This window comes from Phalacrocorax aristotelis, chromosome 4, assembly GCF_949628215.1.
Source record: "Phalacrocorax aristotelis chromosome 4, bGulAri2.1, whole genome shotgun sequence".
Classification (NCBI taxonomy): Eukaryota; Metazoa; Chordata; class Aves; order Suliformes; family Phalacrocoracidae; genus Phalacrocorax; species Phalacrocorax aristotelis.
In genome coordinates, this window is record NC_134279.1 from 3,680,625 (window position 1) to 3,697,730 (window position 17,106).

The 17,106-nt window shown below is 41.2% G+C and overlaps 1 protein-coding gene across 1 annotated transcript in view; it reads left to right on the forward strand.

Annotated features, from left to right (window-relative positions):
- The window catches only part of ANK2 (ankyrin 2), a 171,269-nt gene that overhangs the window by 33,228 nt on the left and 120,935 nt on the right, over nt 1-17,106 (forward strand). The window contains exons 5-7 of the mRNA XM_075090087.1: nt 11,327-11,425; nt 15,711-15,896; nt 16,374-16,397. Coding sequence (XP_074946188.1) covers nt 11,327-11,425; nt 15,711-15,896; nt 16,374-16,397 — 309 coding nt within the window. The remainder of the gene's footprint in view (nt 1-11,326; nt 11,426-15,710; nt 15,897-16,373; nt 16,398-17,106) is intronic.

Consider the following 17,106-nt stretch of genomic DNA (forward strand, 5'->3'; position numbering starts at 1 on the left):
TGCACAGCAGAACAAGGTCATCCCATGGAATGATGTAATCTTTTGCAACATGTATTCACTTGTGTGGGTGACCCTCTAGGTACTTCTGAATTTCAGAGGGGAAGTGAGAAAAAGTCCTCAGGGGGCATTGAAATGTTTCATTATGCAGAGCCGTGGAAGTGGGATTGGCCACTTACCTCTCTCTCTCACACCCACGCATCCACCCATCACACACTTTCACTGAGCCCTCTTTTCGCAGCTGGATCACTTCTTTACCCCAAACCTTAGTTGTTGCTTGTGCATTAGAACAGTAATTCTTTTTTTTAATCTTCCTCTCCGTGAGTGTCTACGTTCGCGATATACTGTAAATTCTTATGCCAATTCTTGATCTTTTTTCCCCAGGTGGAAGAAATATCACCGATTTAGTCAGCCCAACCCTGCCCTTTGATAAATTACTGTTTGTCTTTAAAGCTTTCCCTTGAAGTCAGATTGCATCATCTGACTCAGGTATAGGCAACAGAGGTGTCTGATAACTGCAATATTAGCCTGCCAAATGTGATGATACCCCTACGGCAATATTCTTAATAACTGAGTCTACCTGTAGACCGTCCCCTGTGGCAGTGATGCTGAGCTGTTCTGACCAGGCAAACCTTATGGAATGGATCAGTCCTGACCTTCCTCCATTCCAGAGAAGGTCAAAAGAAGTTAGCCTCGTGCAAAGAGTTGCTCCTCCTAGGGTGAGGTGATCTGACAAGCGTCAAGTGATTGAGGTTCAAAGAGCTGAAAAGACAAAATGAGGAAATATAATTCTCTTCTGTTCAGTAACTGTAATGGAACTGTCATATCCTAAGAAAGAAATTATTCCCTTCAATTTCAAAACTTCTGCAACAGAGTTTAGAATAGAAACGCCTTCACCGTTAGCTGCTAAGGTCGTGCTTTGACAACTGCTTCATCTAGGGGCCCTCACAAAAGGAGGAGCTACCTTTTAATCATGAGATTATTTAAAGTGACCCAGATACAGAAAGCAAGGATTAGATAAATCAGTCCTCTCCCAAGCTGATCTTGTTATTTAAAAGCCCTCTGGTTTCCTTTCCTCTATATCCTTCTCTAAGCTCATTGCAAACACATTAGCCAAGAAATATTTTTGTTTGAATTTGCCCCCATTACAATTACCGCTTCCTCTTTCAACGCATCGGAGATGCTGTCGTGACTGCTAGAGTGTTCTTATCTGGGCTATTCATCAAATTGTGCTACTCTAAGGATGGCTTCAAAATTTCCAGCCTCAATGTGCTTTCCCAAAAATGAGCGATAAGAGAGCTTGTTGAATGTCTGTATTCAGTGTTACCACAAAAGCAAAGGGAGGATTTATGTGGTTCTCGGAGAAGTGATCAGCTTGTCTCTCTCAGGATGCCCTAGGATTTGCTTTACCAGAGATTGCTCTCCCCGTGGTTTGTAAAGATAATCTTACCTTCAGAGTGGAGCGTGTTTTGCAGACTATTTGCAACTCCATTGTGACAAAAGGTTCTAATTCCACCAACTGGGCTTTCAGCTTTTATACCAGTATGTTTAGAGAGCCGGATTTTTAGCTGCAGTGTATCATTTCGCTGCAGTTCATCATTGCTAATGTAATAAAGGATCAGGCCCATTATCTCTGCACTGGAGGCAGGGAAAGAAAGGAAGAAATGCCTGCTGGAAGATTATATGGATTTTGAGAGATGTAAACAAAAATACTACATTAAGAACCATGAAAGAACAGATATATTTATTCATCCTGCCTTAAACTAATCAAAGTTCCAGCTGCCTGTCTCATACAGTATTTATCAGTTAATGATAAACAGCCCTTATTCCTGATCTTGAAGTATGACCTCAGGCAACCATGGAAGAGTGGGGTCAAGCGGGATGCCTGCGCACGCGAGACTGGAGCGGTGCTTGCAGATTGACACGGAATTACAGGATAACAGAGCGTGAACATAAGATGATGATTGTTAATACCAGCTCATTCATGTGGGACTTCCCATTTCCCCGAACAATTCATGCAGTTAAAGGAAAAATAACCCTATGAGGGTCCCCAGTTTGTGGTGTCACCTCCAGAAGCGGCAGCGTGGTGATGTGGAGGTTTGGGTCTTGGTTGGCTTTCTCTCAAAATGTGCTCTGAGGATCAGGAGCTCATAAAAAACAAAGGAGGGTACTGAGGCAGTTTGATATATGTCTCTTGGATCCCAGCTGCAGCCATAAAATAACTCAATGTGTCAGGACCTCAACGAAGAAAGACTAAAAACAATCTGAAAATATTTACAACCTGTGTCTTAGTCTATTTTGTTAACTCGCAGTCTCTGTTAAAGTGCTATAAAGGGACCAATGGTCCAGGTTGAAAGATTTTAATTTAAACAAATAATTTAAACCCTGCAAACAGGGAATTTTTAAGCTAATAATGTGATACATGGCCTGTAATATTTATTCTTAAAATGCATAAACTTTAGGAGCCCGCAGTAAACCAACCTAGCAGCTGGCAAGGTAAGGGCTTGCCAGACCAACATGCCCCGTTTCACCCCTACTGTAATGACACAGTCTGCGACGATAAGAACCAAGCAGTGGAAATCTTATATGTTTATGAGAGTGTGGATATAACTGAATCACAACCAAATGAATACAGATGTTGTATTTCTAATTTTAGTGTAATATTGTCTTCCTTCCGGCCCTCAAGCATATACATAAAATAAATTGGGGTTTTTTTTCAGTACTGCTTTTCCTTTACCACGTTTGGAAGGCAAACCCCAAATGCTGTTTTGGACGACTGCCCAGAATTCAAACGCGAGACTCTGCCCTGGCTAAGCTTTTGGGCTCTAACCCCTGCCCAGTATCAAGGTTATGTTTCCTTGTGCACGACTGATCTATTCTCTTCCCATTATTCTCCATCAGCTCAGTTTCTATTACAGGGTCCCTCTTTGTAAAAATGACATTTCCAAGGCAGAGAACATCTTAGTTCCTTCCTGGTTGTGTTTCAGGTTGTTGTTGCTTTGCTGTTCTCAAGGAGAAAATCGCGATGTTTAAAGCTGCTAAAATAGAATGTTTGTGCTCTTTAAATTTGGCGTCTGAGCTAGGAGATGACTTACAGTAAAATACACTTCCCAGGAGAGGGGTTCTCGTAATGGGGAGGCAGCAGGTGTCATATATGTGGTGCTGCAGTGGGAGTGCTGTGTGATCGCTCATGAATCAGCTTACCAAGTTCACCGCAAACCCAGACAACAGCGTTTATCCATAGGCTTTACAATTATTGCAGTGGTGTAAGTAGAGTGGAAAACACTATTTATATTACTAGGGAATTAGTGAGACAGCTGAAGGGGGTGGTACTATTTTCAGTGCAGGCTTCTGTGTCGCTACATTTTTAAAATTTATTTATTACAAATTAGTTTTACGATCCATCATCTCAAACAAGTAAATACTCTTTCACTGTTTTCTGTGTTTAACCGTTTGGCGCAATAAAGTAGAATCGCCAGCCTCCCTAAATCCAGTAATTCTGGCCTTTTTCGTGAATGCTTTTCTCAGCTCTAATCCTTACAGTCTATGGGAGCCTGCGGGCCTCAGCATCTGCTGCGTGTAACGAACGCAAAGATCGTCACCTAAACGATTAGCTAACGCTCGTTGGGGAGTTTTACCGTAGGTCACAATCCAGTGGCTCTCCTGTGCCCTTACAGATGTGCCGCTTTACATCGACTAGTTCTGTGCTCGCAAGCGCTTACACCTCATCTGCGTCGTCCTTTTTACTAGCGCTTTCCAGCTTTATTGTAAAAGAAAATTATACCCCAGGAAAATGAATATATACTAATGGGCTGCTCATTTTGAACCATGGAGGAAAGAATCTGGTCAGAAAACATCAGGTGCTTTCACCAATACCAGAAATCCACAGTGTTTAATTTTAGCTGGTTGCTGATGTATCCAAAGGATGTTTTTACTGACTCTCTCGTAAGGTGGATATAGGACAGAACAAAGGTACCCCCGTGATGGTGCTGTCAGCATCACAACAGTGCAGTCAGAAGGACAAGAGGAGAACAGAGTGCGCTTTCTTCCTCAGTCTCTCAAGGTTGAGCCAGATGTGAAGCTGGAGCAGCGGAAAAAGGAAAGAATCTTGAACTGAATTCTGTTTCTCAAAGGCATAATCTGTTTTTTGCACCGGTGTTGGTTCAGCCCTTCTCCTTATAGTTGAAGTAGAATCAAACTCCCTGCTACGGTCCCAGAGAGAACCTATAGGCAAATGTCAAACTGCCTTCTGAATATTGCAATGGGATATTTTACACAAATAGACCTTCTTATGATAAAGCATTTAATGATAAAATCAAGCAGTATGCAAGAGTACATGTTGCACCTTGGCAGCATCGATCTGACTGCTTGGTGGGCACTGCAGGCTCACTGGAGAAAATAATGCAGTAGTTTTAGTTGTTTTCAACTTGAGAAAGCCTGCTAAAATAAATCAGTTTAAATACAGTTGCTTATTTTAAAAAAATCTGATTTTTAACTATATATATAGTATTATACAGTTAATCACTATTTAGGGTTCCAGTTCTGATAGTAAACATGTTATTTCTCTTTCTCTTTAGTCATAGATGTAAAAAAGGGTAGTTTCCTTCTATCCACCTTCGCATTCTCAATTTCATGCTGCTTAAGCTGTCAGCGAGCAAGATGGGCTCCTGATTCGAGTGTTCCCCGTCCCTTTGGAGTAGCCCACTTTCCCTTGACTGTATGGCAAAATGAGACTCCTCAGGCACCTTAAATTTGGCAACTTAAAATTAAATGCTGTGCGTTTCCCTTTAGCGTGTCTTCACGAATTTGACAATTGTATATTTGCTTGATGGATGTAGTAGTGTAAATATAGAGGTAGTAGTCCAAATATTTCTGAGATATTTTTTTTTTCTTTAAAAAGAATATGGATTATATGTTTGTTTTATGGAAAATGCATTTTAATGGAAAAGGAGGAGGAATGTGAATAACTGATCAAGTTATCACTGTATAAAACCTCTGGATTTTTATTTAAGCTTAAAAAAAAAAAAAGAGAGACTTTAAAAAGTTAAAGTAGGTACCTTGATCTATCCTTAATTCACCCTTTTAGGCAGAGAATCTCTCCTGCTCAGATACAATCCTCTTATGAAGGGCGTATTTTTAGACTGGCTGAAAATAATGCGCTGAGCATAATGCACAACAGAGTGCCCAGAATGGTGATATTGTTGACTCTATCAAGGTGTGTGATCTTAATTTAGCTTGCAGTGTTGCATTTATTTGTAACTCCTATTTCATTGAGTACAATTAATTAGTTGCTTGGCTATTTAGAGGATTTTTCACTGAATCATAGTGGTTGGAAGGTACCTCTGGAGGTTATCTGGTCCAGCCCCCCTGCTCAAGCAGGACCACCCCCAGCACGCTGCCCAGGGCCGTGTCCAGGTGGTTCTGAACATCTCCGAGGATGGAGACTCCCACAGCCTCTCTGGGCAGCCTCTGCCAGTGCTTGGTCACCCTCGCAGTGAAAAAAAATGGTTCCTGCTCTTCGGAGGGACCCTCTTGTGTGTCAGTTTGCGCCCGTCACCTCTGGTCCTTTTCCTCCCCTGCATAATGTTTGAGAATAGTCTTTGCTGGAGCTGTTATTTCCTCTCCTGTGGAGATTACTGGAGGCTGAGATAAAGGGAAACTGCAAATGGAGGTAGAGTTACCTTATTTTAACTGGTAAGGTGAGGCGTAGATGTCACTGGTTTAGGCTAATATTTGTGGAAAAATGGGAAAACAGGGAGATTAATTGTATGTCACTGAATAAAGATTTAAATCAGGAACTTATCATTCTTGTTGAAGTTGAGCAATATTCTGAAATTACTGAAATTAAAGGCTCCAGAAATGACCATGATCTTACTGTGTAAAAGGATATATTAACACATGACTATAAATCAGAAGATTTTATAATCTGTGTGAGCCGTTTCATGAGTTATCTAAGCTCGTCTCACCCTTGTCTCATCCTTTGTGCCAATGTCTGTTCCTTTTTGGGGCTGGCTTGAATTCTAACAAGCAGGAAGAGGAGGCGGCGCAGGGAGGAAGGTAGTGTAATTTCACAAAGGCTTCTTTTAGGTTACGTTAAATGCTGGGTCCTATGAAGGAAACTCTAGAGTGACCCAAAGGAAACCAAGCTTTTATATGGGGTGTATTTTGTGCACAGAAACTTCCCGGGATGTTGCTTGAGAGAAGTGCACTTGCAGAGTTGTAGTAAAGGTTGAAGAAAAAGGTTAACTAATTTGGTTTTCATTTGTGACCTTGAGAAATTTTTTTCCTTTCCTTGATATGAGGTAAAACTGGGGGGAGAAGGTTACCAAAATGGCAAGCCAAACCCCTGCAGTAAGATGGAGAGGCAGAAGAAGTAACTGGCCTGGGTCAGGCAATCTGCTGATTGTGTTGACCACCTGACTGGTAATTACATCTTGAAGCGCGAGTAGGAATGAGCGTTTGCCGTATGTAAACAATGGCATTAGATGTCGGTTGTCTTCTCTTCCCTGGTAATCTCAGTGGTCTTCTAATGCAGACTTAAACAGGTCCTGGAGGCCGTTAAAATAAAATAGATAAATTAACCTGGGCTTACATTAGCTTTTTAATCACAGGGTATGTTGCTAACTCACATGTCATCTTAAAAGAGGCAAAGTGAGGGAAGAAATACCGTGTTTCTGTTTTCTCTCTTTTCCTTATCAGTATGAATATAGAGAGATATATGGATATATAGTTTATAGGTACTGTAGGTATATAGGCACTAAAGGCCACACCGTCACAGGCACGCGTGGGTAAGCTAGTCATTCAAACGTGCCGGCTACTGACTAGAGCTTGGAAGATGTGTGCCTCTGTTTGTTCGGTACTGCGTGCAAAAAGCATGGTTCCTTGAAAATCTGCCATAAAATAAAGCTCAACCAAGCTATGTAACTGTGTGATTTCCTAAATGCTCTAATAATCCCTCTGCTTCTTCAGACTCTGTTCTTCATTAGGGCTTGGGCAAAATTTAATGATAAAACTTCTGAGTCATATATAGACTTGCCAATTTGCATTAATAGCTTGAAGAATGATTGAGAGCTACTAATTTCCTCAAATTAGCAAGTAAATCAGTGAATGTCATAGAAAGAACGGAGTATGAAATATACTCTTTGTTTAGCGTTAATTTCTCATTATAACTTTGTATTTTAGCAGTAAACACGTTGCATACACATTTGTAAGAATAATGAAATCTGAATACTCTGTCCTCACTACAAATACTCTGATGAAATCATTGTTTGAAAATGAATGTTATATCTCATTACAAAATTAATTTCTATTTTTCAGATGATGCACAAAATCTAAACATACAGGCGTAATTACACAGCCGGGCTTTCAGAAAATGCAAAATGAAGTACATTTTTCCTTTTCCAGGTCACATTTACATGCCACACTCAGTATTTTTACTTTCATTCTGGGCTGTGTTCCTACAGTACAGGATCATAAGCTGAAGGAAAATCTATTGAAGTAGAACCCCCACCCCAGGCTCCATAAACCCTTGGTATCCCATTCCACGTGCCAAAACAAGGAGAGGAGGGGTCAGTCCCCTTTGCAGTACGTCCATGGAGGATCATTAACCAGAATGTGAATTCGGTAGAATTCACTTTGGGGTAGTGAAACAAAAGTCTAGGGAAAACATGTTCTCCTCAATTTGCAGAGATCTGGGATCTTGAGCTTTGAAAGATCTCTAGAAGCAGAACAGAGAAGCCAAGTATTGGCGTAATGGTCTTTGAAACTAGAAGATGAGAAACTGGGAAGGGGATTTTAGATTAACGAAAGTAGAGGAATTGAAGGGAAGGATATGCTTTTGTTGTGGGCATTTCCATTGAACTGCAGAACTGGCTGAGACAGACAGAAACTTGCTGTATGGGAGACAGACAGACAGACACATCATAAAAACTAGGCAGGATGGGAGGAGGCATGGAAGTCCTGGAGTCTGGTGGACAACTGAGAAGGAAGAGTTCCAGCAGGGCTAGCGGGTGATCCTACTGGGAAGAGCTCTTGCCAGGGAGAGTGGTAATACTGGGAATCCTAAAATAGGAGTGTCCTGGCTAAAAGCCTGAAGTGTTGAGGTCAAGAATGCTGCAATTGAAAGCTCTGAAACCAGTTCTTCACTGAGAAAGCAGACTTCTCCCTGCCAGCAGGAAAAAAATGGGCTTGACCTGCCGGGGGGCAAAATTCAGGGGAAGCTTTTTCAGTGTGTCTGGTGTGGGCAGTTCTGCATATAGACCTTGGCATGCTGTTGCAATTTCCAAAATAAGCCAGATTTTAAGAAAAATAGATACGGTAGTTTTAAACTATAAATAAAGCTTGACAGAAAAAAAAAAAAGGCTGTGATTTTATGTACGATAATTTCCTTGCCCGCAATTGCTGTAGTTTGAGGTATGATAATAGCACATGAGGAGGATATCCTGGATATAATGGGCACTCTTCTGCATCTCTGTGTGGAAAAGCATTTAGTATTCTTGCTACTAAATGGTCATGAAGTCATATATGTATTGTTTATGGTCTCCTAATCCAGGATTTATTGTCCTGATCCTGTTCCAGACCTAGGGACTTGATTAAAAAAAAATAAATAAATTTCTTCAAAGCTTTTAAGCAAATTGATTTACTCTGGCTTGAAAATTCCCATATTGCCCAAATTTATATTAGTTGGTGTGATCCTTATATCAATCCATGTAATATTTGGTGCTAGAAGGATTTTACAAATGGCACGTGTTACCATTTTAAAAATTACTACGTTAGACAATATTAAAATACTGACAGTGGGAATATAAAATAAAGTACTGAGGGGTGGAAAATTACTATTAGTTATACGTAATAGATTACTTTTTTGTTTCTTTCCGGAGCAGGAAGGAAAACGGAACGAGTGAGCCAAGTCAGTTACCTGCGGTTTTCTCTGTGCTATTGTGTACAAGCGCCATCGAAAAGAAACCAATCCGTTCCTAATCCCCACCGCCAGCTCAGTCCCCATGCCTGGCAATCCCCTGCCCTCCTGCACCTGTCTAATTACGTGCTGAAGAGCGTTCCCTTATTTTATGCTGAGATGGGATGTCTTATCTCCCCCCATTAGAGTTGTCTGAGGAGCATCTGGGAGACGGCGCACCCCCGACTTGCCGGCCTCCCAGCCACAGGGTGGACGTGGAAGAGGCCGGCTCCTTTGCCTAGTTTGTGCTCCCAGTTCGCTGCCTGGTGTTAGCAGTGATCTGGGAGGAGGGAAGCCATGCGTCGAAACGCAGCTCAGGCTGACCTTACTGTTAAGAGGCTTTTCTTGATGTCTAACCTGAATTTTCTCTCTAGCAACCTTAGTAAACTGTGTGCTTTTCTATTTGTTCTAGTCATCGTGAACACGCAGAACAGACCTTCATCCTCTTCTTTAAAGATTGTTCTCTTGTTTTCCTTCAGCTTTCCCGCTCCAGACAGAACACCACCGATTGCGAGTCTTTTTTTTCCAAAGGAAAATAGCTTCCCTGGGGAGATATATTTTTATGCCAGTGCAACGATTGTCTTTATTACAGCAGCATGAGCTCATTGACCAGTGGCTTTCTGGTAGACTGCTGTGACCTTCAGGTCCTTTTCTGCAGAATTCGTCTGTAACTCGTCAATCCCTGTTTTTCTATACTTTGCTTTTCCTGCAACAGTAGGGAAACTTGTATCTGTTCTTACCAAATAACATTTCCAGCTCTTTTCTCCAGGGTCACAGGAGCATTTCAAATGATGATCCTGTTGTGCGGTGTACTTGCAGACTATCTTGTTCATGCTGTAATAAAAGCACTTTATTCCATCCTGCGAGTCATTACTGAGAATATTGGCTGATACCTGCCAAAGACAGGCCCCTGTGCAAAGCCACTCAAAATACATCCCACAGTTTTGGCATTGAACTGCAGTTAACTGTTCTCTGGGTGTGGTTTTTAAATTGTGTCCCAAGATTGGTGCTGGAAGTGCCAGAATGTTATGCAAAGGAGTATTAAAAGACTTGCTACGACATGTATGATGTATATTATATGACATACACAGCATAAGTGACATTTATTGCCTGAGCAATCTTACATATTTGTAAATGAAGAGGGGGGTTGTAAAGACATCGGCGCTACAATCAACTGTATTATCTAGCAACTGAAAAATGAGATTTCGTTTCATTAGGAAATGTTTCATTAGGAAAGTTTGCTAGAAAGACTAGTGCTGGCTTCTCTGCAACAGTTTTCTTAGTTATCACAGTACTTGCATTAATTCTGACTGCTTGTGTAAATGCACAAGCTTAGCATTCCTTGTGACAGCACGCAAGAGAAAAATAAATGGCATGTTTGAAGCCTGGTTTGTGTTTATGTTCTAGCAAAAAGCGCCATTCCAAGGCAGAAGAATGTTTTCAGAAGTACAAGTGATGTTGTCCTCTTATGCTACATGGTAATCTACAAAATATTCAAGAATTTTTGAAGGCCTTTTTAACAGTCTTAAAAACTCCTAGAAGAAAGTTATTAATTAGGCACACAGCTCACTTCCATGCCTTCCTTTCATAAGCATTTTGTAGCTAATAAATTGAAATTGTTTGCATTTTAATACATATTATACATATGTATATGGGAAGATACAGTTCTTCCCATTGTATTTTAATGGAAAGAAAGGACTTAGATTTCTAATGAATTATCCTGTAGTTTGATGAACTTAGAAGATTTTTTTTAAATTACTGTATTATCCAGAGCAGATCCTTTTATAAGGACTTTAAGACATTTTAATGAATGTTTGTAGTTAAATGATAGATGAACTTACTGTACTGTCAGCAGTGCAGTTGTTACTTTGCAAGGTTGGGTTCCTTTATATTTGATGATTCGCAATGTTTTATGTATTACAAAACTTTATCTAATATGCTAAGCCTTTGTCACTTCTACTCAGCTTGTCATGAGGTACAGACTTTACGGTCTCCAGGGGATGATGTCTCTGGTTAAGTTAATGTAATAAATGGAGGAAGCTCATGCTTTCCTGTCAGCTTTCATAAAACTTTATTGCCAGCTTTACAGTCCCTGAGCATCATCAGCAAGGAATAGCTGTGTTAATAATTAGTGTGTCCATTGCTTCCTTGAAATACGCGTCAGAAGAAAACGAGTGTGAAAGCGTGTAGAGTTTTGTGGGTTTAAACAGCATTAAACATTACCATAGTAAGCTAAAAATACAAAGTTGCTCTACTGACAAAACGTTTCTGTTGAAAAAGCACAAATGCATTTTAGTATATTTATTTGGGGTTCATTAATGTCAGTATACTCCCATTTCCTCATTACAATATTTTCTCGTTTGTTCTTCCTAGAATGGCTTTACTCCTTTATATATGGCAGCTCAAGAGAACCACATTGAAGTGGTGAAATATCTCCTGGAGAATGGAGCCAACCAAAGCACAGCTACTGAGGTGAGGTATATTGCTCTTTTATTACACACGCTCTGATTGTCCTTTGCCTTTACATTCAGCTCACTTGAAGTCAGAAGACTTTTGAAACAGGGTGTTTTGAGAACTTTCACACTTTCATTTCAATGAGTTGTATTTATGAATCTTATCCTTTTTTTCTACATGCACGGAAGACAAGAGTGAGTTGTTCTGGAAGTGGTGAAAAGTCAAGGGATGATATCCAGCGTGATTCATTTGACAGCAAAACTTCCGCTGACTTTAGTGAGCCCAGGATTTTTGCCTTCCATTTGTGCCCATTTCTCCTATCAGCTTCCCGGGGAAATTTCTGAAAAATGAATGAGGCTTTGAAGAGAGGTCCCTAGGGCTGTAGAAATTGTAGGAGGCCGGGGTGGTATTGTCAGGGGAATGGAGTGAATAGTAGATCGATCATAGGCTAAGTGGAGAGGTACAACATTTCATTTGAACAGGTTTATTTCTCCAGCAAAGCCCGTGAAAACTCAAGCACCTAGGAGTGCCGTCACCCAAGGAGCGGGGCTGTCTTTTTGCTGCTTTTTCATTGGCACTCTAAGATCTGGGCAAACAGTGGTGAACAGAATGTTATAGCATGCATGTCCAACTCTTGGCTGTGCAAGGGGTCTTCTGGGGAAGGAAGTTTGGGGGCTTGCTTCAGCGCCTTCCTCAGCCAGCTGAAAAGCGTGTAGAACATAACATGAATACCATAATTGGAGCTGTGAGGACTGTGTCCAGAAGGGTGACTGGGTATCATGTGACGTGGTATAAAAACAATTGGTAGCAACAGTTATTTGTTGACAAGCTTACTTTTAGGTTGAGTCTTGAGATTTTAGATGAGTTCAGAATATTTTATGCATGGAAAGAGTGAGAAACAGACAAGTGCATGCACAAAAACAGTAAGTGGAGTAGGCTGTATGTGATGCTGGGTGCACAGAACTATTCAGGTAGACAGGGGCCTCAGGAGGTCACTTACTCCAATCTCCTGCTCCTGTTCCCCTAAGGTAGGAGTGATGGCAGCTGAACCTCCCTGACCATCTAAGTTACTCTGCTTCTGAGGCTTGTCTGCGATTTTGTGTAAGCTATGACTATCCATTGCTGTCTGTGATTAGAGTAAATCTGAAATCAAATGACCAACAAGGACTGCATCAATGAGCTCAGCAGGCAATGTGCTGTTTTGCCCTCAGATACTTTATTTCTACTGCCGGACCGTGTGGGTATAAATAAGCGGAAGGAGGGTATTAGGTGCTAGGTTCTGGATTTAACTGCAGTGCTGTAAAGAAGGACTGAATGATAAGAACTTCTTTCTGCAAATGAGAGGTTTTGAGGGGAATGGGGAAAACTCCTAGGTCATGAGGACTGTGCTCGTTCTGTGTCCTCCTCTTGTTCTCTTTCTGCTGAATGTTCATTTATTCCAAGCCCAGGGGACAAGTGAACAGGCCCTGGGCTGCCAAGTGTGTTGGCACTGTGTTTGTTCCATGGATATGGATGTACCATGTGAAGTAGTAACAGGAAAGTTCCTCTCCTGTCAGAGCTTTTGCCCAAGATTATTACTTTTCCCTAGTCTTTACAGAAACTTACCCATTCTGGATTGCCATCCCAAGCGGATGAATTTGAAATGATGATTCTTTTATGCTCTCTCTCCTTCTCTTTAAACCGAACTGTGAGTGTTAACAGCTGCTTTACTGTCCCTTCTTTCAATGGATACTGTACCATTTGATGATAGCTCCTAAAATAATCCTCTCGTGGCCTGCATATATGGTGATCGTGTTACATGTCAGCTTTCTGAAATATGAAATCCCGTGTGATTGCCAGGCAACGTGGCAGAAACACGCTTCTTGTGAGGGAGCCGAGTGGAACTGTGGCTCGCCAGGAGCCCAGCCTGGCTACAGCCTGCTCTCACCTGCTTGCAGCCTTTCTCCCAGTAATTTTTACTGGCCATGATGATCAGGTGCACTGGAAATTCATTCATCAGTTTAGAGGAACTGTGAGGCTGAGATGGTTACAATTAATGTGGCTTCTGCTTGAATGCAGACATCCAGGCATCACTGGAACTCACAGTATAGTCTGATGAAAAAAATAAAATATCCCCCACTCTGAAGCTGAGTCTCAGACTGTCTTCTGCCATCATAGAGGTTGGACAAGACCTCTAGGATCATCAAGTCCAACTGCCAACCCAACCCTCCCCAGGTCTCCTAAACCATGTCCCCAAGTGCCATGTCTACACATTTTTGAACACCCACAGGGACGGGGACTCCCCCATCTCTCTGGGCAGCCTGTGCCAATGCCTGGCCGCTCTTTCAGTGAGGAAATGTTTCCTAATATCCAATCTAAGCCTCCCCTGATGCAGCTTGAGGCCATCAGAAGGGTCAGTCCTCAGTTTTGTAGCTTAGAAAGTAAAGGCTGTCCCCTTATCGCTTAACTAGGTACGTTTTGGTTGCAGGTCTTGCTGAGGTGTTGGTTTCAATGATTCAAGTGTTAGTGAAGGATGGGCTGAGCCACTGTCAGCTTTCACATGTGCCCCGAGTTAGTCTCGTGAACAGAATGAAGAAATAGTACATTAAATAAGGTGGGATGGCAGCCTGTGCTGAGGATGCCACCGAAGGAGATGGAGAAGGACCTTCTGTTTGGCATCCCAGACTGGCTGTGCTCACCTGGGGACGTGGGGAAATGAAATGCTTTCTCCGAGCTCCGGTCAGCCGTGCTTTGCAGAAGCGATAGGAGAGGGAATGCAGAAAGAGTTGTGTCCTTTTGCAGAAGGATGGAGGATAAAGTGGAGCAAATCAAATGCATGATCTTGTCTTTGAAGCTTTGAAACTTGCTCTGCCTTTGGATATGTTTTGTTTCCTCTAAAGCTTACATACGTATATATACAAAATGAGAATAAGGATGAGCTTGGTTTCACAGTGCCTCTAATCCAGGATTTGTTCTCATGTTCCCAGAGGCGAAAGGCAAATGTATTAAGCCATTTCAACACCTAATGTAGCCCCAATCTCAGAATTATCTTTACAGTTCAGCTGTTTCGTCAGCTGTTCACCCTTTTTTAATTCACTGTACAGAATTTAATCTCTATTACAGAAAGAAACCGTAGTAGTATCACTGTTACAACGCACCTACCCACAGTTCTGCGCAAAAGGGAGTGAATGTTATTAGATCACTGAGGGGAAAAATTGCTTTGGCAATTCTTCAGATGTTTCTTTTAGCATATGTTAGCTCTCATTCCTTCCGAACTCGTCCTTCATTATTTTATTGTCTTCCCATATTCCTATTCCAAATGCATTCCATCTCGTCCCTATGCCTTTTACAATGTATCTAAATCAGTTTTCTCACTTTCTGGCTATAATTGACTCTTTAATTGTTCCTTCCGACCTAGACATAGAAGACCTTGTTTTATTCCCTTCCCTTTTCTTTCGTTGTTATTCACCATGTCTCTGGTCACAGACTCAGCCAGAGAGCTGCTCTGTTCCTCGTGGTTCAGCTGCCCTCCGATCTAGCATGTGGTTACAGCACATACTTGCTTGGGCGACATGCAAAACTTGAGCTAGGTTCAGTTTTAAAGTCAGAATAAGAGAGATGGGGGCAGGCAGTACTTCAGCTGAGATAGCAAGTCATGATCCCACGATACATTTTAAAGCATTGGCAATTTGGGGTGTCTGTGGAGGAGCAAGACAATTTGAAAATGATCTTAAAACAAAGCTAAAACAGAATGAAAAGCAGGGATATTTCTGTGACTTTGTTTTTCCAAAAAATACAAATAATCTAATGTTTCCCTGCTTCAAGTTAGAATAAATTGCTAAACATGATCTGGCTTTCTTGAGTCATAGTCCTTGTGTAACAGCAGCAAATGCATTTGAAGATATGCTTCCTTTTCGCAGAGATGCGAGACATTCAGAAAGAGTTCCCATGTATATTTTTCACATCTGCTTCATTCAGTGCAAGCTACTCCTGACCAAAATATTGCTAAAAATATGCTTTGTTTATGTTACCATTTTAAGATGGGAAGTAATTAAGAGAGATACTGTAGAATGATCCTTTGCTTGTACTCGACTTACGAAAAGACTACTTTGAAGTGGAAAACGTATGTTTCTGGCGTGTTTGAAGTCATACCTGGGTTTAAATGTTGTGCTTCTGATACCATTTCACTAGAGGTGGTGGTGCAGAGGTAGAAGATGGCTGGTAATGTGCTTATGAAATTTCTGTGTGTAAACAGCGCCGTGCACATCACCGAAGCTTTGCGTCCTTCAGCCTACTGAGCACATCTTGGTTTCTTCTCCACCAGGACGGTTTCACTCCTCTAGCTGTTGCGCTGCAACAAGGACACAATCAGGCGGTGGCCATCCTCCTGGAAAATGACACCAAGGGGAAAGTGAGATTACCGGCTCTGCATATTGCGGCTAGAAAAGACGACACCAAATCAGCAGCGCTCTTACTGCAGAACGACCATAATGCCGATGTGCAGTCCAAGGTAACGCAATGCTGCTGTAGAGGTAACAGGGTAGTCACGTGGCTGAGAGCCGATGGGCAACAAACTTTACGTCCTTCGTTTTAATGCTTAAAGGTAATTTCTTCTGTGGGGAAAACAGAGTTGCTCGACCAGTATCACCAGTAATATATCTACTCTTGCAGTGTTTAGCTACACAGTAATTGCGAACTACTCATTTTTCTGCTTTTTAGTTATACTTCTCATTTCTTTGGTAACCAGCTTTCTCTCATTATTTGTAAACCAGAAGACAGGGGAATGGAAGCAGAATCACTGCTTCCCTATTCAATAGGATACTGGTTTATTGCCCATGGGAACATAGGTTGTATTTAAAGTTAATGCATGCTTGAATGGCTTGTCCCATAATTAACAGCATAACTCATTTCAAAAAGCAACATAGTTCTTCGTTTTGCGGCCAGTCTTTAATACTTTTCCTCTTTTTCCCAAACCATGCTGCATCAGATGATGGTGAATAGGACGACTGAGGTACCGAGATAAAAAATTTTTAATTACTCTTTCTGTTACTTATAAATATTTTCTCTGCTCTGTGGCAATATTTCATTATTATTTAGCACTAAACGTGAATGTAAGACTCTTTTTTAATACGTAGAAGTTTGTGACTCAGCAAACCTATTTTTATTCATCCTTTGTGTCGCTATTGAAGCAAACTTTTGAGAATTCACATCTGTTCAAAGAAGCCTGAAGTGAGTAATGGAGCTAAGAGAATAAAGGTGCTTTACTGGCTCAATTTCATTTAGTATGAAAATGCACTCACTTGGCATAACTAACTTGAGGTGTCTGGCTCAACCAGAAAAATGGTAAAATTCATTTTCCTTCTTTTACGATAATAAATATAATCAGATCCTCCAAGGTAAAAACTTGTTCAGATCATCTGCTTATTTTTGCCATTGTTCTTATTACAATCTTCTCAATAAAGTTTTGAAAAGTCCTTAAGGGATAGCACGTACTCAGAATCTACCTGCCGCAGGTAATATCACATTTCTCATATGGAGTCTGGAAGTAGCAAATCTCCAAGCACTTCCTCTAAAACTCCTGGGTCTGATTGGCTATAAGTGTAATTTCTCCCCTCAGGATTATTGTCACGTTTAGGAAAGAGAGTTATTTCCAAGAATGCGGTCATTATTTGAAAGCCTGCTTTTAAGTAACGGGGTTTGTTAGATGAGGGAATGAGTTT